Consider the following 23,942-nt stretch of genomic DNA (forward strand, 5'->3'; position numbering starts at 1 on the left):
GGACAGCTCTTGACCTTGGGAGACTGCTGCCCACTGGCTAACAATAAAATGCAAAATATAAGCCCTGTCACCCATCCAAAGATTTTTCTTTTTTTCTGAAATGTGCTTGCTCTTTTAGATGTTTACTGGAAAAGTCTAATATTTTTGTTTGTTGGTTGGTTATAGACTTTGACAATGATGCACCTGCCTCCTCAAGAGCAGCGGTCCCCAACCCCCGGGCCATAGACCGGTACTGGTCTGTGAGTCGTTTGGTACTGGGCTGTGAGAGTTGAGGCTCGGGTGTGAAATTTATGGGGGTTTTTTTTTTACCATTAACTCGGTTTCCCTGGATCTTTTCCTGTGTTGTAGTTGTGTGTCTTATTTTGAAAGAAATATTTACGTGTTACCATAGCGACCAGAGAGCATTAAGGGGCAGAGAGGAGGATGTTACTCTTAATGTTGTTGGCACATTTCAGGAGGACGCTGCTAATAAAGTTACACAATTACACAGTGAATTCACATTTATTATTATATTTACAAAATACCACAGTTTTTTTCTTGGTCATATCATTTTATTTTGTTGTATTTATCCGCGACACCTTAAAGGCCGGCCCATGAAAATATTGTCTGACATTAAACTGGTCCATGGCACAAAAAGGTTGGGGACCGCTGCCCAAGAGGGTTCCTCACCTGGTGAGGTGTTGTGAAGCAGTTTTTCTCAACCATGAAAATAATTCTGTGATCATCCACCTCAGTTGTCTTCTGGGGTCTTTCACTGAAGCAGTTTTTCTTTTTTGGTTTTTAGCCACTCCTGAAATGTTTGCTATCACTTTGATATGTTTGCTTTTCATCCTTTACTTGCATTCGATATATTTTAAGATTTTATATTGCCAGTACCAGCAAACAGCTACCAAATGCAAGTTAAACAACTCCAAGGCTCAAATGTCCATGAAAATGCTGATCAGTCAATTGCACAATAAGTTTTCTAATTAGTTTTAGTAGATTTTAGTCTAAGTAGATTCATTAGCCAACTACATTTTGTACAGATATAGTTAAATACTAATCACACATATATGCTCTGCTTTTCCTGGGTGTGTGGAAGATATTCCTGTGTGTCCTTCATTGTGGTAATGTTAGCATCTGAGTACCTCTTTTGAGGAGGTTTAGAAAAAACTAAAACACTGTTCTAACAGTGCTCTGAGAATCCAGACTGAGTTATTACAGTCACACTAATATATGACAGAGCAATACAAGAACAAAAACACTCCTTTACTTCAAAGTCTTGTACACAAGCAAGTGTTGTTGTCTTGTGAGCAAGGGGATTTTTTTTTCCTGAGGCATGCATGCATGCAGCTAGGCTTTTCATGGCCATCGAAACATTTAATTCATATTTATGAGTAATTTAACAGGACTTTTGAAAAGAAACATTGTAATACATAACAACTCATGGTGCTAATGTTATTAAATGACCTACTGGATAAAATCTGTAGCCATTTCAACCAAATCTTTGGCAAATATGCAGAAATAAGAAGCCTGCTTTCATCTACCACAGCCTAAAAACAAAGTTGGTCACAGGTAAATCTGTAAATCAGTGATGACTGAAAGTCTGTAATATTTTCTGGAAATCCACTGGCTCACAGCATTTGTTGTTGACTTGGTGTCACCGCTTTGACTTTCCAGTGTCAAGCTGACAACACATACGCACACGTTTATTTACGTGCACTCCTCTTTCTAGAAGGAATGCCCCCACATGGGAAATTAAATCTCTTTGCTTCCTGTTGTCACACCTGTAACACACCTGTCTTGTTCTCATGGCTTTAATGGGCTGCGTGTGTATATGCGTGTGCCCAGTATATAGGCAACGGCAGCTATGGTGAATATACCTTTGGGATTGTGAGGTGGTTAAAAGGGGACAGTCAGTGCCCGGATCTTTCCCTCTCGTATATCTAATAAACACACGGACAGCCAAGCATTTCGTCATTCCCATGAGCAGTGCTCTATTTACTGAATGGTTGGGGGATGGTTTCCTTCTCTGAGTGGTTTTTCCACTGTGTGTGTGGAGGCATGTGTGTTGGGGGGGGGGGTTGCACAGCCACAATCAGTTGAGCCGCAGCTGTCATCCACAGCTGGCTCGCTGTGAGCGTTTTTCCCAGTGCACTTCAGAGAAAGGTAAAGCAGTTGACCTGTTCTGCTAATGAAGCTCTGCTAACTCTGTGTTAAACTGTAGGCTATAAAAGAAAGATGCGGCAACCAGGTCTAAAAAAAACCCCAAAACAATGAAGCCAATCCAGCCAAGTGCCGCAAACCTGGACTCTAATGTCTAATGGCCAGCCAGGGGTTGAGTTCTTTGATTACCCAAGGAAAAAGGCCAGTTACATATCAGTCAATTAGAAACCTACCTTTCTGCTCACATGGCATGCAATCTCAGTGGACTCTTTATTGGTAACTCTGCGGGCTCAATCACTGGTTTCACGTCTTAATATATATATGTCATGATGTCTATGTTGTAACTTGTGGTCCTTGCTAGTATAGGGTTGGACCATAGCCACAGTTTCTTGTTCTTAGCAGACAGAAAAGTTCAATGTGTTGTGTGTTCAATACACATTAGTTGGAGCAAGTAGGTATTTAAGCTACTGCTACCTTTCTATCATCTTGAAGCAGTCTGGCCAGACTTTTTTGGACGGTTCTCTATAAAACCTAGAGATGGTTGTGTGTGAAAATCCCAGCAGATCAGCAGTTTCTGGATTACTCAGACCAGCCCATCTGACGCCAACAACCTTACCACATTCAAAGTCACTTAAATCACCTTTCTTCCCCATTCTGATGCTCTGTCTGATCTAAGGAAGGTCATCTTGACCATGTCCATACATTAATGAGTGTTTGAACAGGTATACCAAAATAAGTGGCCCCATGGTGTGGAGGTTTACACATTCGCTTAGCAAGCGATTCTCCTTTTGAATTGCGTCAGAAAGGAGATCCAACATAAAACTTTGCCAACTTTGCATGTGGAGCAACTTGCTGTGGTGACCCCTTGTCATTAAGGAGCAGCTTATCAAAGTAGCTTGATAAACTGCTATGCACAAGTTAGCATTATCCTCTGTTTCTCTGTTCTGACTCACACCTTTCATTTACGTTATATTTCCTCTAACTTTGAACAATAACAGCATATGTCAGTTTACTAGCTTAAGCTATTACTGTAACCGCTACAAATAGCAACCTCTTTACAAATGACAGATATGGTTAGTTTAGACCCCCCTCCCCCATTTACATACACAATTAATTACAGTTAAAATGATATATAAACATACAACAATAACTGAACCCTTTAATCACACTTAACACAGATGCAGTAAATAGATTCACTCTTAGCTGTTTTTGCATTAAAGGATTGACATGAGAGGCTCGAATAAGATCTCAGTGCAGGAGGATTTTTGTAAAGATGCTGTTATAGGTGCCGTGTCTCTGTGGTTTGCATAACGTTTTAACGCATATGGCCTACATATTCCCAAAAAACCCCCAAACAAGACACTGAATTTTTGTTTGACTGCGGCAAACACAAATATCTTTTTAAGAGGATTATGAAGTTTCTATTTTTACATTTAATGATAACTCTTTAACTAATTTAACCAAACTTTTAAGACTTGTTTACACAACATCTAGAAATTATATTGCTGATGTTCAGCATCCAGAGTGTGAAAATCTAAATTAAGAACTTCAATTTTTTTTGAAAGATATTAGTTTTGTTAGTGAAATTATTGGGGACAACTACAGACAACCTAACTGGATGCCTCAATCTCACATCAGTAATATTTCGCTCAACTGAGACCTTACTTCACATCTGATCAGCTGCATCGCTTGCTGTCTCTAAATAGGATAAATCCATTGCAAGTAAACTTTCCATCGACTTTTCAGCCGATTTTCCTCCACATGTAACCCAGAAGCCCAAAATATAAAATGCAGAGCTGAGGCTCAGAGACCACAAATCTTTCAACAAGCCATTAAATGCACCAGAGTCTCAGAGAGGAAGTAAAAAAAAAAAAAAAAAAACAGAACCCACATAAAAAACCTTTTATGTTAAAGAAGTCACTTTTACAGTGATAATTAAAGAGTGTGTGTCGATGTATTCTTTGTCACACTTGTGTGTGAAGGTCACCTTCAGAAAGACGTTGGTAAGTTTAGCTCCAATGCAGCTCCTGGGCCCGTTGCCAAAGGAACACAGGAAGTGCTCATGGCCTTCGTTCCTGCATATGCAAAACACAAGAGCTACAATTAAATTTTGCATAGGGTAGACAAATCAGAGATGCAAAAATCAATCAATAATCTATCTTGAACAGACTTCACAAACATCAATCAAAAGGTATATCTTGAAAAAATGGTTTTAAAAAAAGATGCACGTTATGCAAACTTATCCCAAATGGTATTTGAGGTTGTTTAAAAAAATAGCTTTTAAAGTTGTGTTTCATCCATAAGAAATTCACAGCATGGCATATGACCATATTTAAATCTGATATAGACCAACCAGAGATGTATCTTGTAGATTTTTTTGTCAATACAAAGTATTTTTTAAGTTAGTTGTTCAAACTAAAACACCCTGACTGTTTTTATTTCAGGTCATTGTTTCACTTTATGTTTCACTTTACTAATGACAACAAAAAGGGTACTAAGAGAAAGCAGGTCTTCCACCAAAGCCAATTCTCTCATCTCTCACTTTTAAAGAAAATGAACTGCAGCTTCTCTGTGGGCTCTTCTTTTGCCCACACTCCACCTCTGCACCAAGTTTTATGTAAATTGGCTTTGTAGTTGTTTGTCTATATGATAAAAATGCTGACAAATGGCACCAATCGCTTGCCTCCATCTCAGCTCTTGGCTGGGTGAAGAAAAAATGTGTACAAAGAATAAGGAGAGCATTGCTGCACGGTGCTGCTCATCATCAAAAACTCTACAATGCATCATACAAAGCACCCAGAATTCTCGATCAATCCAGCTGACCCCTCTCTCTTTGGCACAAAAGGCAAATAAATTAGACCTCAAAGGAAACCAACCAAGAGTGCAGCTTAGAATGAAGTTCCACAAGACAAATGAACAAAAATCAGGGACCCAACTTTACTCCATCATGCCTGCTTTCTAATATTTCCTAAAAATATACTTAAGAAAGCAGGTCCTTTCCAACCATTACTCAATATCCATCTGATGCAGGCCGTGTCTTGCCTCTAATGGATCCTGTCTTCCTGAAACCTGAGCTCTGATTAAAAGCAAACAGGAAGCATTAGTGGTGCGTATAGTCTGGGTCCACTGTGTCAGATGGTTTGTGTGTGAGAGAAGTGTTATTATTAGTGTTCTCGCTAGCATCTGACTAATGGTTTAATGTACTATTAGGTACATCCTGAAACAGTAAGATGTGCGGCGTACACTATAGGAAGGGAAAGGAAGTCTTACCAAGCACTCCATTGTAATGCTATATCAAATATGTTGAGTGGATAGGAAGTGAATCAGAGCAGTATACTCTTGTGTGAAGTATAATTCATTTTTCTGCAATAAAGTGTAATGAGAAAGCTCTGTGAGAGATCATGACTGAGGCCAAGAGGGTATCATCAAATTAATTATTAGATAGGGAAGACAGGGAAGAGGATGAACAAATAGCTGCAAATCACTTAAAAACTCTCATCATTTATTTTCCAAGTTCAATGGCAAAAAAAAACCCCTACATCAAAGTTGCACTCACCAGTCACTTCATTAGGTACACCTGTTCAACTGCTTATTAACACAAATATTAACAGCATTAATGACCTGCTGAAGTTCTAAGTGAGAATCAGAATGAAGAAGAAAGGTGATTAATAAATAAAGTAAATATATAAATGACTTAGAAGGTAGGATGGTTGTTGGCTCCATGCCTGCTTCATGCCCTGGGGGACAGGGCTATGGCTCTCTACATCCTCTTGCAGACCATTACATGGGGAAACCATTTGAATACAAGCGCGCCGATCCACACAGGTGTGCACACGGGTGTTCACTGTTCGTAGACTTAAATCACACCTTTCTTGGCTGCTACTTCAAAGCACATTGTGCGCTGTCTGTCCTGCGTGCTGCACAACAACATTCAATATTTAGTATTTACTGCTGTTTACACTTAGCTAGATTAATGCGATGGTGTTGTGTATAGTATGTTGCTTTGTTTTGTTTTTTTTGCTTGTTTTCTATTCTTTTTCTCTCAACAGGTGATCCCGGAGATATTTTTTTTTCCCCCTTTCTCACTGTCCCTCTCCCCTTCTGTTTTTCTTTTCCTTCCTCTTTCTTTCTCCCTTTCTTATCCCTCACTCATGTCTGTCCCGTCTGTAACAACTGAAAATAAAATAAAATAAATAATAAAAACAAAGGTCGATCAAATGGACCGATACGGCAATATGGCAATGCCATGATGATCTATTTGGCAAAATAAATCCATTGGGTATCCTTGTTGGTCTTCAGACAACAATTCTGACGGCTAAAGAACCAAATGGGACAGGCAAAAAAAAAAAAAAAAAAAAAAAAGGATGGTCGTTGGCACCAGATGGGCTGGTCTGAGGATTTCAGAAACTCATGATCTACTGGGATTTTCCCACATAACCATCTCTAGGGTTCACAGAGAATGGACCAGAAATGAAAGTACCCAATCCAAGAAGGCAGAGCAATGGTTCTCTGCCTTGTTGATGCCAGAGGTCAGAGGAGAATGGCCAGACTGGTTTGAGCTGACAGGGAAGGCAACATTAACTCAAATTACCACTCAACACACAATACATCAAACCTTGCAACAGCAGAAGAAGACCATGACAGGTGCTACTCCTGTTGGCTAAGAACAGTAAACGTAGGCTACAGTTCACGCAAGCTCACCAAAACTGGACAACAGAAGACTGTAAACAGCAACAGTTCGGGCTGGTGGTGTGGGGGATATTTTTTTAGCACACTTTGCGCACCTTAGTACAAACTGAGCATTGTTTAATGTCCATCCCTTTATGACCAACACACCCATCTTCTGATGGCTGTTTCCAGCTCGATAACATGACAATTACTGTACTCAAATGGCTTCCAACACATCTCAATCCAATAGACCAGCGGTCTCCAACCTTTTTTGCGCCACGGACCGGTTTGTGCCCGACAATATTTTCACGGACCGGCCTTTAAGGTGTCGCCGATAAATACAACAAAATAAAACTAGTACCGGTACCGAAAAAAAGAAGATTTATTCATAACACACGTGAAAAGAGTTAACGATACAAACGATAAGAAAATAACGCTGAAAACCGATAAAAACCCTGAACCCTAAGCCTCAACTCTTACGGATCGGTACCGGTCCGAGGCCCGGGGGTTGGGGACCGCTGCAATAGAGAACCTTTGGGATGTGGTGGAACAGGAGGGTCACATCATGGATGTGCAGCTGACAAATCTGCAGCAACTGTGTAAAACTATCATGTCAACATGGACCAAAATCTCTGAGGAATGTTTCCAGCACCTTGTTGCATCTACGCCATGAAGAATTAAAGCAGTGAAAGCAAAAGTGGTCCAACACAGTACTAGCAAGGTGCATCTAAGAAAGTGGGGTGTGAGTGTATAGCCTAGCTCACGTGTCAAACTTGAGGCTTAGGAACACTAGTGCACAAACTAATGGGCGGCATCTTGAATTCTATGTGTCATTTATATGCAGTCTATTATTTTAAAACGTAAAGCCTATTATCAAAACTGTTATACTTAGTTCAACTAGACTATGACAAACTCCTGGCATTATCTTTATGAACTGGTGACTCTGGTTTGTGTCGTTTCTAAGAATTCATACAGTGGCTGACGTACGCAAACACAGACATTTCAGATAATTTCTACTTCAAATTAAAAAAAGATGTCTCTCGCTATTTTTGGAGACAAGAAGAAAAGTCCCTATTCTCGGATTTATGTGAAACTAGCAACACAGCCCACTGCAATAGCTAAGATTTTTATCTGTGCTTGGTAGCATTTCTGATTCACTTATCTAGGGCCAGAGTCTGTGTGGGCGTTGAGCTGATAGGATGTTAACTTGCCAGCTCCAATATTTGCCTCCAACAGGAAAAGCACACGTACACAATATACGACGAGTATGAACGGGAACACACACGGTAGATAATACACCCAGCTACTGCGCAAAAAAATAAAAAATAAACAGATGAAACTGTGGTGATTGTAGGTGGGCTTGTTATGTAACAGGACTGCAGTCATTAAATTAAACAGCCAGGTGGCAAGTATATGAGCTGGGCAACTATCAAGAGAGATAGGAAACCGGTCACGAGGAAGACTGGCAGATGGAAAACCAGAGACAGGAACAGTTGGGAGGAAAGGGAAACAAACACGGTGATAAATGAAAAATAAAGACAAGCAAAGACAGGCAACAGGTTTGCACGGCAAGGATGAAAGATATATCAGCTTTGGTCACACAGATCGCTTCTCGGGGTTCAATAAAATGTACTGACAGTAGGAAATATCAAAAAGGTGACCAGAATCATCCACACAAATACACACATCTTCTTAATGTGGATGACTCACACCTTTAATCGAGGTATAGTCAAACTTCTAGCGCCTACACTCCACGTTTCATCTTTGTCTTTTGTTTTTTTTTTTTTGTGCAGTTTCTTATTGACTTTTCTAGAGTTTTCTTTTACATCATACTATCTCAAGGAAAATCTCCTCTGACTCACTCCTTAACCCTGCACCATTTTACCTGATGCTCACACACGCAGACACAAAGCATGCCATCTATGCATAGATTTCTCTTCTCAGCTGAGTGTTCTGCTCACACACTTCAGAGTATTTAAAATGGTGTCCATTTCCAGGCTAAAAGTATCTGCCTGTTAGGCAGACTGAACAGATTTTTGACTCTTTGTTTTTTTGCGCTATAAGTATCTAGTTGGATCTATGTCTTAAGTTATTAAGCTGTTTTAGGATAATTTCTTTTTTGAGTTTGTGTACCATCTTCCATCTGTGTCTCCTTACTTCACAGATGGAAGACCCCCAGTTTGAGACCAGAAAGAAGCACAAACCCAGGGGGTAAGAAGCTAGTGTGCTCCCAGTGCTGGTTCCCAGCTCCGATAAATGGAAGGGCTGCATTAAGAGGGGCGTCTGCATTAAAATCTGTACCAAACCAAATATGTGGAATCGTCTGGTGTGACGACCCCTTGGGAAAAGGCAGAAAGTACCTTCTACTTTAATACCTGAGAGAGTTAATCTATGCTGTAAATGCAAACCCCTCTGAAATCCAATGCCGTAACCTGACTAAAGCTCGCACTGTGACTGTTGAATTCAGCACCATCAATTCCTCCTGAGCTTTTCCGGCTATTTCTTCTGCTTCCATTTTTCAAACCGATCGGAAGATAATGGATCGGCTCAAAGAGAGAAACTCCAAACTGCCAACTGTAACATTAGATTGCTTCATTTGGTGTGATGGTTTTATCTGGTTTAAAGTTTAAGTTAACATGTAATTAGGTTAGTTTTAACAAGATAAGAGTGAAGAAGAGGTCTCTATACGCACCTTCAAAAATGACAACTGATGGCAGTAGATTTCTCTGCTCAACAAAAAAGTAAATAAAGTAAATATATGCAGTATATATAAGAAATTCAACATTATTACTGTTTCATCGCAAAAAGGATGGGAGTTTCTCTGACTCATTCTTCTGTAACCCATCACACTCTATCCCAGGGCATTATGGGAGAGAAAAAAGCTTCTCCCCCCACTCTACACACAGACACACACTCACAGAAATACACACAGGGGAATCCCTATTGGTGAAGATACTGACAGGTGACCAGTTTCCATGGCAGCAGCTTCCTTCCTACATACATACATTCATAGATTTTTTTTCTCCACTCTCTGTCACATGAGAGAGAGAGAGCATGAATGACAATAAACAGTTGAATGAAGGAAGTGAATGAACAGATGAATGGCTGACTGAGAGAACGAGCCAGCTCGGGTTTCATTTTACCAGAGCAGGTAACAGACAGAGAGTCTTTATGCATCTCCTTTTGTATTCAGAAGGCTTTTTTTTTTACTTTCCCAGCAGACAGTCTGAGCAAGTACATGTAAAAGCGATGCAGTCAGACTTGTGTGCTCAGGCTCTGTTATCTATCTGCATTGGTTGCTATAGTGAAGACGTGGGCGTATGTATATGAAGTACTAACCAGCGCTCTTTTCTGCTTTGCGGTCATAAAACAAGTTGTAGAACAGACTATTGATTTAATCTTGCTGTCATCTATTTTAAGAGTGTATTTCTATCCAGTAAAACTGTGTATTTTAGTCTGACCGCAGCAAATGTGGCCTAAACCCCCTCAGCTATTCTTTATGTTATTATTGAAACAGGAAGTTATTGTGTGGTACCTGCTGCAATTAGTAATCCATTATCTGTGCCTATGTTAATACAGTATAACTTTGTCATTTAGTCACGTCATCAACAGCTTCAGAACCTCTTCAGCTGTTCATACTTTCTGTATAAGCATAATACTGTGCTATAAAGACTGAACAATATGGTGCATTTCCAACAGGGTGAAGAACCCAACACAGAGATAGTTTTTACAAGGTGCTGAACTGAAAACCTTACATTACACAAAATATAATCGACAATACAGGTATTCACCCTGCCTGCGCAGCAAGCCATTTGGCCATTATATAATGAAGCTAAAGCATTTTGGGGATATGTAAATTGTGAATAGCATTATATTTGCCATATGTGCACCCATCAGGTATAACATTATGACCACCTGCCTAACCATGTGTTGGTCCCACTCCCAAAAAAGCCCTGACCCATCAAAGCATGGACTCCACCAGACCCCTGAGAGTGTGCTTTGCTATCTGGCACCAAGATGTTAGCTACAGATCCTTTACAGTCCTGTAAGCTCTGAGGTGGGGCCTCTGTGGATCAGATTTGTTTGTCCTGCACATCCCACAGATGCTCGATTGGACTCAGCTGGCGTTTGGGGTGGCTGAAGCTCGAGAGGTAGAGCAGATCATCTACTAATTGGAAGTCCATTTAACTCAACTCATTTTACTCAAACTACTCCTGAATCATTTTTGCTTTGTGGCATGCCTCAAAGCAGGGTCCATTACTAAAATTCTTTCTTTTCAGATTTTATCGAGTGGCTTATAAATAACTATATGTATAAATGCACATGGAAGAAAATGCTCTATTATTTATTCTTTTATCTTTTTCTTTGTGTTTTTTTAAACATCTTTTTGTGACGCATTTCCTCGATCCCTGATGTGTCACAGCACTAAAAGCTTCCTCCCACTTACTCTTTCTAATGCTGATTGTGTTTGAGTGTGCAAATGTGGCGTGTTTGTAAGTATGTATCAGTAAGGGAGTATAAACAGAACTGCCCGTTTGCTTCCTTCTTGCTTGATCTAAGAAATTTTCAGAATAACAAACAACAACAACAAAAAAAAAATCACCATTTTTTAAATTTTACCATTTTTTCCATTGGTCCACAAAGTCCTGTCCGTTCTTGAAGCTATTTTGTCAGTTTACAATTTTCTACTCTTTGGCTGTGTGTCGGTCACATTTATTTAATGTTCAGGTCAATCCAGCAAGAAAACCTATGTTTGAAAATAAAAGCCCATGAAATTAACACCTCATTTGAGGCACAGCTCATATATTTTAAGTCTGTGGGAAAGCCTTTATTAATAATGTTTTTCCCTGAAAGACTGATACATTACCTTTTCAAGGCTGAAGTTCTAGGCATAATTAATTGCTTTTTCTAAAGACATTAATGACTAAATACTGCATGGTTTGCGACTTTCAGTGATGCTGGGAATGACTAGAAACCTTCGTTTTAACCCTCTTGCTTTTTCATGTTCTTGTACAATACTACTCTTCATTGGTGCTAGGATGCCAAAGACACTTTGGTCTATATCTGTAAAGAGCTGTTAACTTGATAATAGCGTTGTCAAAAAAGAAAGGAAAAGATACTAACTGGTCCTCAAAATTACTGGTGGATTATATACTCATTTGCAACAGTACTGTTACCATTAGTGCTCTCCTCATGTCCTCCAGTTGACACACAACTTCACACTGCACTGCTGTACTTTCACACTCTATGAGGAATTTTGAGAGGTCAGTAGAGCTCCCGTTTCATCAGCACTGAAGTATTAAACCGTTATCATGAATGTTTACCTGGCCGGCACGTACATTAACATTTGCTGTTTAACTATTAGCAATTGACCAGTTACTACTTAGTTAGTAGTTACAACTAAATAATAAAACGATAACATTAATGTTGGAGTAAGTAGCAAAACATTATCTAATTTCCCTGACTGTAGTTTTAATAGACAACATGAGTTTTACAGGATAACATAATTATTTGGGTTTGAAAAGTGTTATTTTTCAGTCAGTCAGCAGATTGAATGTGAGAAAAGTTCATCAGCAACTACACAGAAACAGTAGCAGTCTACTTTAACTGCTCCATTTCATCAGCAACAAAAATATGGTACCAAGTCACCAGAAGCGCAGCACTACCTCGCTGCCCCTCGTCCTTTTGTGTTTATGTGTTGGTTTTTTTTCCCACTACCTTTTTACAATCTTTAAACATTTGTCATATCTACACTTTGCATTAGTGATGCAATGTTTTGCACCATATCAGACAACTTAAAAAATCATGTTGTCATTGATGTTATTGTTTGACATCGAGTTTGAAATTCTACTACCACGATAACACTCCTTGACAACTAGAAAATAAAATAAAAGAATGAGAGAAAAAGAGAAAAGATCCTCACCTTCCACTCCATCTCTCTGGCAGGAAGGCATCAGGCTCCTGAAACACCTCCGGGTCGCGATGGATGGCATGGCTGATATAAATCACACCAAAATCTTTAGGAACATGAAACCCCATGAGCGTGGAGTCCTACACAAACATACAGAGAGACATATTCACATTATTATCATATTATTAAATATCATGTGGGTAACAAACTTGGCTTTGAAATGCTTTCCTGGTCTTTTACTGAACGCTTGTGTTACTTTACACTGCATTTTACATGTGTACATATGCACCTGACCTGCAGTGAAAATGGCACAATTGTAAGAAAGAAACTTTTGACTCTTTCCCCCATAAAGACAACATTTGGCAAAAAGGGGAAAGGGTTAAAAACCCTTTTAAACCACAGTGAATAGGCCCCACTTTTAATTCTGAATAAAAACTCAATTTTAAACAAAATATCCCGGGCCCGGTTTTCCATTAAGCCCTGGTGAAAAGAGCCACCTTGGGGCAAAAAGACCAATTGTTGCCCTTTTAAATCACCTTTTTCACTACATCCATTAGCAGCCGCACTAATGGACTGCTGGAGAACATGATCACTGTTTCTCTTTCCTGTGCACACTCATTTTTCTCTCTGCCTCTCTCTGGTGGAGTGGAAAATCTTTTACAAATCTCTTCTCCATTCTCCCTCTTCTCATTGAGAAATGCCTCAGCACTTGGTGCTGGTTTCATTCTTTCTCCCTCCTCCCCTTTCTCTCATTCACTCTTGCACACAGGTTGTAAAACACCACTGCATATCTTAGTTCCACCTGATGGGAGGATCCACTTTTTTCCACCTGATTGTGAATACTAATGACCACTCATTCTCCTACACACTTCCCTGCACACATAAACATCTCATCAGTCCTTTCAGAGGAGGCACAGCACTTGCCTCTTGCATTTTCTGGCAGGGCATCAGCTATGGCACTGGCAATATGTCATTATTAACAGCCAGTTGTCTTCAAAGTACTGCTTTTCAAACTTTAGCTGGAGTATCTTTAAGTATACAAATATTCTCACAGCTGCTCGAGTCACTGTAGATATTCTAGCGCCCAGTCCTGTAAGTCTTGCTCGTGCATTTGTGTTTATCTTATTTATATCTCTGTATAAACCACCGAGGCTGGCAAGAATGGTGCACTGGTATGTTTCACAGGAGTGACAGAACTTTCCACTCCGCTTCAGAGCATCACCAGTTCACTTTACCCTCACTCAAAAACACTGGCCCCGTCCCCTCCCACATTCGCTTCCTTCCGGAGGGGAAGAGGAGGAAATTGATCACAGAGAGAGATCAATGTCTCTGATTGGACTGTTGCATAAGCCTGTTTGCTGAAGTCACAGGGTTCAAAGACTGCCACGGAGGGAGGAGGCGGACACACTGTTGAATGCCCCATCCTTGGGGTGAAAGCAGCACGCCAGTCAGTAGGTAGTAAGTCGAGACGACGTGGGCTTTGACTATCAGACAGATGTCTGATCAGTGTACAGATTACATTTTACTAGACTTTTCCCAGCAAACACGCCTACAAAATATCAGTTTACATAATCACATGAGAACCAACGGACCATGCACAGCTAACAGGGGGAAAAGAAAAATAATAGTACAATTAAACAAACTTTAAGATATTATAATAACTGACACGTGGAGTGGTTTACCTGTGGTAAACCTCACAGTTGGGCGAACCTTCACAGCTGTAGTTGTAAAAGCACACAAATAAAGGTTTCAAGAGGACTTTCACTAACACTGACTGCTACTGTGAGAGAACAGAAGAAGTCTCAAAACGACTGTAAAGTTGAATTACAATATACAATATACAATATTTATTTACTAAGTCCTTCTGCAGGACAGCATACACAGACAACGCTCTTAGAAAAGTGTTTCATCTACAGTCAGCTGTCGCCATCTAGAGGAAGGCAGCACAAGACAAAACAACTAATGCTTACTACAAGTACTACTACAATTACTTCTACCTCAGGATTAAAATTATAAACACAAATACAAACCATAAAATATCTGAAAACACAGGTTTGCTGGGAGGTATTTCAATAGCAACCTGTTCACATGCTGCTAGATTTATTTCCTTTGAATTCAGAAAGTTTTTATTGAAGTTCAAATTGTGCTGACCGGTGACATCTGAGCAGGCTTTGGTTTCATGCAGGTGAAGAGTTCATGTGGACCAAAAACAGGAAAAGGATTTGCCAAAATGCAATCCACTGAAACTACTGGTCATCTGACAATGACTAGGCTTTTTAAAAATGCAACAATCCGCAACAGTAAACAATCTGCCCCAAAGATTAGTCATTACCTTAAAGGCTAAGTCACCTGACTAACCAATAAGTTCCCAATTTAAGTTATTACTGCTGCAGGGTTGTATTTTTTCAGTTGTTAAATATTCTCATGATGATGTTCACTTCTGCACTCATAAACTTTGGACCTCTGAATAGAACTAAATAGATTCTGCAAAAAGATTTAATAAGTTTTCTAACTGACCAGATGAGTGATGGAAAAATCAGACGTGTTTGACATGGATACGAAATTAAAATCTTCATCCTCTTACATTTTTAAGACATTACTCACGGAATAATTGTGCTAGATGAGGAGCACTGGCTCATTCACTGAAATTTACATAAAAACTACCTGATCAGCTATTCTGCGTCCACCAATGAAAGGAGGCCATAGCCTCTGCACCTCCAGCAGCACCCGGCACAGGTAATCAGGGTCTTCTGCTGCTTGACGACGGGCTTTCTCCTGAACATGGAGACAGAGACAATGAGCTATATGTCAGAGCACAAAGATTTTTACTGAAAACTGAAACATTTTACATATAGAACCTACATGAATCTGAAGTGCTGCTGATGCTGACGTTTGAGTTATACTGGTAAGACTCAAAATTAGAGGCGTGGGATGACAGCTTTGATTGCTTTCGTTTTTTGTGTCTTTAAAAAAAAAGTAATCAGGTAATGGCATGGTGGATGTCCATCGTTTATTTTCTTTAAGTTTCCTTGAAGACGTTTCACCTCTCATCCGCGAAGCTTCTTCAGCTCTTCAGAATTGAAGAAGCTTCTCGTCCAAACATTTTCTTTCCAAGCTCCTTAGACCACTGCATGTTGATGTGTACAAATGGCTACCAAACATCGCAGCTAGCTGGCTAACCTTAGCTTCAGGTTTGTTTTTTTGGCCCTGTGTAAACTGCATTTTTGAGTATGTTGAGCATTTTTGAGTCCTTCTTCACAGTGTGATTGGTGGACTCCATTTCTACCCTAACACTGGCTTGTTTTGATCACTGTTAGTATTTTATGAGGCACTAAGACAATCAGCTTAACTGGGATTTTATACTTCAGTGTTAAATCTACGCCGTAGGAACACTAACCAGAAACCCTTCTGAAACACTACACTGTAACGTACACTATATGCTATGCCTGACCTGACATACACCTCCTTGGAAAAGTAGCTAAATGTTGCATCAATGCTATCTACAGCTTTTGTGACTGGCCTGTTTACTACCGTGGATTCCTCCTGCGCATTTATGGCTGCTTTTCCTGCAGTTGTTGAATAGACGTGAAAGAACAATAATCACTGCCTTTACAAAAAGATATAACAAGTTGGGTAACACCAACGTTCTCTCTTTTTATTGTAAACTCTTCTCCTGTATTTGTGTACCTGTCCATTCCCACCAAGTGCCAATGTGAAGGAGGTGAGCAGTGATGCCAGGGCTTTCGAGATCAGCGCTGAAATGAACAACAGGAGGTGCTGGGCTGCAGAACTTGAGTCAGGCAGCGGCAAAGAACCGAGAGAGCCAACAAAACTGGAGAGGGCCGCAGAGACAGAAAAGAAAGAGGAAGGATCCTTAATCAAGGGCCACTTATACAAATCAGAGCATCAGTATAGACCCAAGGCCTCCACTAGAGTCTGATTCATGTTTGAAAGGAGAGATTTATACATCATTTAACTTCAGTCAAGTGAAGTTTATTTGTGTAGCATTATTCTGACACAAGAGGAACAGAAAGTGGAATACAAAACATATAAAACATATCTGTCTTGATATAAAACATGCACAAACAATCAGGATAGAAATGTAACTATTTAATTGAGAAAAACTTGTTTTTGTAAAAGCAGCAGTGGCAGATGAACTGAGGTGTGTGCAGTCTCACCCCTCTTTGTCATTCTCCAGTTTATCTTTGATGATGTCCATCAGTTTGTTCCTGGCATCGAGGGCAATGGAGAAACCCGACGACCACATAGGAACCTTGACATTTACTGGAGCAGAGATCAGACCTGCAGGGTGAGGGGGAGGAGGGCAGAAGGTGCAGAACAAAAGAGTCAGAAACACAAAGATGAATGTGTGCGGTCCCAGAATGAAAGAGGAAGTTGGAGATGGTGCAATAGTCTATTGCACAAAACTTGAAGTTGCCAAAAAAAGACAAAAGAAAAAATTGTCATGTTTTAACATTACCAGAGGTGTTAAGATTGATCACTTCTTAGTGTTATATTTAAATAAAAATAAGTTGCAGAAAGAACATCAATGCAAAAGGCTGCAAAAAAATTAAAATAAAAAATTAGCACGAGGGTTTTTGTGTGTGTGTGTATGATTTATCTGTATGGCCCTACCATGCCAGTGCTGGGTGCACAGCTGACTGATTTCCTGGAAAAGTTCAGGTTGCTTCTCAGCTCGTACGTTCAGAAAAAGGCCCAACACCAGCTCTGTCCCCAGAGACTTAAAAACAGTGTATACACTCTCTGGCTGACCACTACACAGACACACACAAGTATACAATCGGAGACACATTGATGAGTTTATTCAAATTCAACTTATTTATACAGCGCCAAAACACGATAACAGTTTCCTCAAGGTGCCTCTATATTGTAAAGTGGACCCTACAGTAATACAACACAGAACTGAACGATCAGATGAGCCCTTATGATCAAGTACCTGGGTGTCAGTGGGAAGGAAAAACTCCCATTTAACAGGAAGAAACCTCCAGCAGAACCAGGCTCAGGGAGAGACTGTAATTTAAGCAAGTGACTTCAAGAAATACTGATAGAAACACATCATAAAGCTGTATGTGTATGTATGAAAATAATAAAAACCAACATCTGCAGGAATATTATAAACATTGGATGTTAATATTTTAGTGTCCTATCAACTACATTTAAAAAACTTCTGTACTTTTTTCACATGGTGATATTCATCTTCACAGCTTTGGTTTCAAAGTTAGGTTGAGTGTGTTTGGACAAAATATTGTCATTGTGGTTGTGTGAATTACATCTGCGGTGGGTGGTGTACACTGTATCTGTACATCAGCACAGTGTGTTTGTAGTGAAACAATCAGGATGTGACTGAAGTGCAGACCTTCAGCTTTACTTCAAGGGGTTCAAGGCGGTTACTTGTTTAGTTATTGCAGACATTTTTACACACAGTCTCCCATTTTCAGAGGCTAAAGTAATCGGATACACTAACATATTTTTTATTACAAGGATTCTTCTTCCTTTCTTTTTCTTTCAGTGACTTGGCCTTGATAAACTCTTGAGTTGCTTTTGCAGTTGGCTTTGAGTAATTATCCATTTGTACTGTAAAGCGCTGTCTGATCAGTTCTGCATCATTGCTCTGTGCCCTTCACAATTCATCCTGCTCCTTCTATAAACATCATCAATAAACACGAGTGACCTGGTTACACTGGCAGCCATTCACGCCCGTGCCACAACATCATCTCCACCATGTTGACAGGTGATGTCTCCTTCAGATCAGGAGATGTTTCTCTCCTTCTCTATAATTTCCTCTTCCCTTCAAGTTAATCTGGATTGCATCTGTCCAAAGACTTTTTTCCCTAGAACTGTACAGGCTCTTTTAGTTTTCTGGCAAACTCTACTTTGATCTTCTTGTTCCTGAGTGTAACCAGTGGTTTGCACCTTATGGTGAACCCTCTGTATTTATATTCATGATGGCATCCACTGATTGCACACATGAGACTGATACACCTATCTTCTACAGATTTCTTATTTCTTAAGTGATTTTTTTCTTAAACAAGGTAAGAATCTGTGATGCTACACCTGAGTTCTTTTTTAAGATCTCTTAGTGTAGCTGAGCTGTGCAACCCTTTTTAATAAAGTGCTAGATTGTTGATTTAGACAATCTTGAAGTTTTTGATCTTAACATTTTTGCTATCATTCTAATAGATTTTGTTTTTTTAACCCTAATGATGGCCCCCTTTACTTGATTCACATCTCTTTAAACATCCTATTGACACTTCCAGTGAAAAGCTCAAATGTAAATTCAAAATTTCAGAGATTCTGTTAGTCATGAAAACAACATGAAATAACAAGGGGACATGTCTCACCTGGTCATGAAACTGCTTGTCAGTAATTTTTCTGATTAATTTTGAGCCTCTGAAATAAAGGACTACATACACAGTAAAAATACTTATGGACCTAACTTTACTCTTGCTTATCAAAGAGTATCACTTTTTAGTTATTCGGACTGTGAAACAATACTTGTTGTAAATCTCATTGTATTATTTGAGCTACATTAATACATAGAAATATATCCGTGAAAAAGGTAAATATGTGTGGATATAACTGGTGTAAGTGTTACCTGACAGAGAGGTCCTTCAGACAGCGCTCACATACACTACACAGACACAAACAGACAAGCATAACATATTTTAGTCTTAACTAAAAGTACAACTGTTTTTTTGTAAAGAACTGTTGTTTCTCAAACAAACAGGGACTCAGCTCTCGCAAGAGAAACCTTTGACATAGATGGACACATTTCAACTGCTGCAGCAGTGAAAGGTTTGCAGTTGCGTCACATATATCTATGCAATTATTTCTGCCACCAACCCAAACCTCAGTCAGAGGCATCCCCCAGCTATCAAATACATGAATTACTGTTGTAACAATATTATGATTACCTTGCGATATAATCACTCCACGATCCCAAACAGCTTCCTGTAAAGAGGCTGGTAAGTGACAGGCGGAGAAGGCATGCCTCCTCACCTAAAATATACCAATGCAAGTCACTGTTTGCAAAGTTTTTTGCTTGTATTTAAAGCATGTGGAGTAGGAAAGGGAAAATTGATACTCAAATTGAATGTACTTTAAGTGTGGGCCATCTTGTATGTGTGTGAGTGTTTACCATTAGTAGTAACAATGGTGTCACCATACATGTTTGTCATCAAGTCAGTTGGATCCTTAAGAAACAAACTGGACTTCTCTGAAACACATCACATAACATCACTGCATACCCTTCAATCAAACGTCCACGTCACACTTTGGTTCATTTGTACTAAACACAACATGCATGGAAAATCTCTGCTTTTTCTCATGAGTGCATCTGTGATCTCATTCCTATTTTACAGCATAACAAAAATATCATCACATCACGATGCATAAGTTGAATAAATCATGCCATGGGATATTTAAACTGTTTAAATGTGAGAGGCAGAAACGATTAAATTAAGGTTGGAGATATTTGTATTTAGGGGACTAAATTTGTTTACACAAAGTCCTACCGCTAGCATGTGCTTTAAAATTTAATTTATAAACCTTTAATGTCCAGTAAGTCATGTATTAAAAAAAATCTAAATCACAAATAAATACAGTGTGTTAACATTAACACTTTAAAAAAAATCCATTTTCTCTCTCTCTCTCTTGGTATATTTTGGTCACTGAATAGGCCCTATCCTCATTTGAAGTGTGCAATATAATATGAGTAATTTATTAAAGTGCAAGTATTTAAATCATTTGTAAAGGTAAAAACAATTATATTTCTATAATAATAATATTTTCCCCCAATACTATCCCGAGTCTCTCCCATGGACTACTCGAGGAAATTTCTTTCCATATATCCCTTTGACTGTGGAAGCAAAGTTTAACTATGTGTCGTAAAAGAGAAAGTGTTCAAACACTATACCACACAGCAGCTCTCTCATCCCTTGCACAGAGCAGATAAAGGCTGTCGGTCTGTTCATTAGGCGGCAGAGAAACATTCTGCTCCGGTGTTTTTCAATCCTCTGCTGGCAGAAGCTCACCGGGTCCCGGTAGAACTCCAGGGACTTGTCCCCGAGCAGCGATACACCTGCATTTCCTGGTAGTTTAGACATTCAGAATCTGAGTGCAACGACGTTTATCTTCTGTTTGGCTTGTAAATGGCACTGTCAGAACACCAGGAACTCTCAACTTTTTAAAACTAGGTCCAGGTCCGATCTAATTCCTTATTTATCTGTGACTATCCACACGAGCGACCTTGCGAACTCTTGCTAGCTTAATGTTGTTTCTGTTTTCTCTGAGGTACCGTAAAGTGCCCACCTGCACCAGAGAGTGATGCGTTGAGGTGTTGCCCGTAATTTAGATTGACGTTGTAAAGACGGATTAGTTACATACAGGGGCAGTCACCAAGTTCAGCTAACTGGTCAACATTAAATTTGGATCAGGTGTGGTGAAGAGTGAAGAGGGAGGGTCACAGGAGCTGTGTCCCATTTCAGGGTCTGCACGCTTGAAGTACGCGCACTAGGCGTACTACGTACGGTGCGTACTATAAGTACGAGAAGTGCGGAAGTGAGAGGCTTGTGAAATGGGACGGTATATGCTTCGTCGCGCTGTTCAGGTTGCCTAGCAACCATGATACTAACCACGAGACACGTTACATACAGCTTTGTTTGACATAAATGAAGGAGAAAAATGTTTTGTTGGTCATTCAGTTTTTGTCATGACATCACTTTGATTAGTTGAGTATCTGAGGCTGAGACCACAGGACTGTAAAACATGATTCAAGGGCTTCATTTCTGTACTGAACAGTCATTTAAGACTAGCTAGTAAATAATAATTAGTTAATGTTGTTCATGAGACTAAAGTCATCTCACTATGGTAATGTAAATATCATATGGCCAATATTATAGTATTGTCAGATTATTATCTATCTATCTATCTATCTATGACTGACTTTAATTATCCATAAAATCATCAGATTCTCTGTAAGATTAAGGTCGACTATATATATATTTAGAAGTAGAGGCTTTAAAACCAAGTTAACGCTGAAAGTACAAACATCACTAATGTCACACAACTTTGCCGGCATGTGGCCAACAGCAATGTTTTAATGTTCTTCGTTATTAAACATTCGCACATGAATAAGTGACGTCATATTCAGTACTTACTTTTGACAGCCGCTCCCTTCTTGCAGCAAAATTATCCACACCTACCGCCGCGCTATGAATTGTGGGATATATGGGACCACGAAGCGTGCACCGGACCACGCTTGATATTTGGGGAAATCGACAGCGCATTTGTAGTGTGCATTTGAAGTACACTTCGAATTGGGACAGCCGTCGTCGCGTGGCGGTGACGTAACCGCACTTAAAATGCGTACTTCAAGCGTGCAGACCCTGAAATGGGACACAGCCAGGGAGAACCTTTGTGTTCACACTTTGAGAGTGCGGAGTAGTGGGATATATAAGCAGGCAAACCACTGACTAACATGGGCACAAGAACTTTTTATGGGATGAAAAAATATAATGGGACAGTTAGGGTCATTCAAGTTCATTCAGTGAACTTGATGAGAGAAACGGTGAGCAAGATCCACAGAAAGGAACAGTAAGGAGACCAGGGATCAGTTAATGGTCGTGCGTGTGCAATAGTGTGTATGTAAATGATGACGTGTGCAAGTTTGTGGGTGTGAGAGAGGGTAAAGGGAAATGTAAGGTACCAGGATGCAATGATGCACCAAAAATCAAGTGACAAAAATGTGATATATAACCCTAACCCAGACACAACACAGAATCACTTTTTCCATTTGAATCTGAAAAACTGTAGGTAAAACTCAGTGCTGAGGTGTTTGATGAAATATTTTCATCAAACACTGAGCTGCACAAGACTGTAAACTTTACTGCATATTGTCATCCACTTTGAAAAACATATATCCAAGTATGTTTCGTATATTTGCTGCACTACTGTTTTTTTTTTTCCACTTCTGATTTTGTTTTGATTAAATATTCTCGTTCTTGCCCCCCTCCCCGCCCCGTGCCACCCGGTCAAAAAAAAAATCTTAGAAACGCCCTTTCCCGTCGGGTGTGAAAACAGGTTAACCTTCTTTCGTCACATCAGCTGCGTAAAAAGCCTGACTTTAGAAGCACCTACAGTGAAGGCTTTTGACCACTGCAAATGTGAAGTTCTAATTATGTGGGATAGAGAGGTAAAATATGATGTCCACTCTCACATGAAGTTGGCCAGTTGGTCACCCGCAGCTGTACTATAGCATGCAGTTTCCCCCTTTGCCACACGATGGCGGCAACGATCACCCCGCCTCTCTCTCTCTCTCTCTCTCTCTCTCTCTCTCTCTTGGTGGGACGGTCACTTGTCTGCAGCCCGTGCATATCGGACTCGCCGGGCTCGCGGCAGCTTTCACACTTCTGTCATGTCAGTAGGAATATAAGGGGAATACACGCGCAGAGGGTGAATATTTGACTGTGCGCAAGGGAGGCGTGGAGCCCGACACAGGTAAGAGCCTCACATGAACATTTTTTTTAAAGTTTGGCAAAGAGAAAGAGGGATACCGTGTGCTCACTGCAACTTCACACACACCTACTGTCGAGAGCAAGCAAACATGAATAAATCAATAATAATAACAAAGAGAACAACGCAAATGTAAACTTTTTTTTTGTTATTTTGATGTTCTTGTTTTGGAGTTTCTTATCACCGTTATCACACCGACTGACATCTTGCAGGATTGCTTGACCAGCCAAGTAGCCTAATCCTGTCTCCAGCCTTAAAATTGATTTTAATTTGAATCTAAGCCTCTCTATAAGTACTTGACTCTTGTGTGAATACCACTGCTTATCATCAATTATAATTTTCCCACACATTTGTTAGCCAAAAAGAATGAACAACTTGTGCCTCCACAGCTGTTTGTTTTTGTTTGTTGTTTTGTTTTTTTAACATGTATTCATCATCTGTATACCTTCAGCTGCTTTTTTTCTCGTATTTTTCCACTCATGCACCCAAAGGAGAGACTTACCTCATCAACTTGTATTTTCTTATCCGTACTGTCAAGCTGAGTGATTGGCACATTGTGGGAATAGACTATGTGAATGACAAAGTAACCAATCCAGTCTCCATCATGAAAGAAGATGCATTTATGATTTCAGTAGCCTGTCTGTCACTCCTTGATTCATGCCTGATCACCATGCAGTGTCATGAA

At 39.8% G+C, this 23,942-nt stretch overlaps 2 protein-coding genes across 4 annotated transcripts in view; one reads left to right on the plus strand and one right to left on the minus strand.

The window, feature by feature from the left end:
- Positions 1-21,178, minus strand: part of LOC146514502 (uncharacterized) — a 56,668-nt gene extending 35,490 nt beyond the window's left edge. The window contains exons 1-10 of one of the 2 annotated variants that reach the window (XM_085165475.1): positions 20,661-21,178; positions 19,884-19,961; positions 19,660-19,744; positions 19,341-19,376; positions 17,360-17,499; positions 16,903-17,026; positions 16,412-16,556; positions 15,389-15,499; positions 12,737-12,864; positions 4,133-4,220 (exon numbers count right to left, since the gene is read on the minus strand). In XM_085165475.1, coding sequence (XP_085021601.1) covers positions 4,133-4,220; positions 12,737-12,864; positions 15,389-15,499; positions 16,412-16,556; positions 16,903-17,026; positions 17,360-17,499; positions 19,341-19,376; positions 19,660-19,744; positions 19,884-19,961; positions 20,661-20,850 — 1,125 coding nt within the window. In that variant the 5' untranslated portion in view covers positions 20,851-21,178. The remainder of the gene's footprint in view (positions 1-4,132; positions 4,221-12,736; positions 12,865-15,388; positions 15,500-16,411; positions 16,557-16,902; positions 17,027-17,359; positions 17,500-19,340; positions 19,377-19,659; positions 19,745-19,883; positions 19,962-20,660) is intronic. The other variant, XM_085165474.1, reaches the window with a different exon arrangement.
- Positions 21,179-23,073: 1,895 nt separating this feature from the next.
- LOC146514504 (5-hydroxytryptamine receptor 4) overlaps positions 23,074-23,942 on the plus strand; it is a 59,666-nt gene continuing 58,797 nt past the window's right edge. Inside the window, exon 1 of one of the 2 annotated variants that reach the window (XR_014874949.1) lies at positions 23,074-23,242. The gene's annotated coding sequence lies outside the window, so the exon portion shown is untranslated. The remainder of the gene's footprint in view (positions 23,243-23,942) is intronic. The other variant, XM_085165472.1, reaches the window with a different exon arrangement.

This window comes from Neolamprologus multifasciatus, chromosome 7, assembly GCF_963576455.1.
Source record: "Neolamprologus multifasciatus chromosome 7, fNeoMul1.2, whole genome shotgun sequence".
Taxonomy (NCBI): domain Eukaryota; kingdom Metazoa; phylum Chordata; class Actinopteri; order Cichliformes; family Cichlidae; genus Neolamprologus; species Neolamprologus multifasciatus.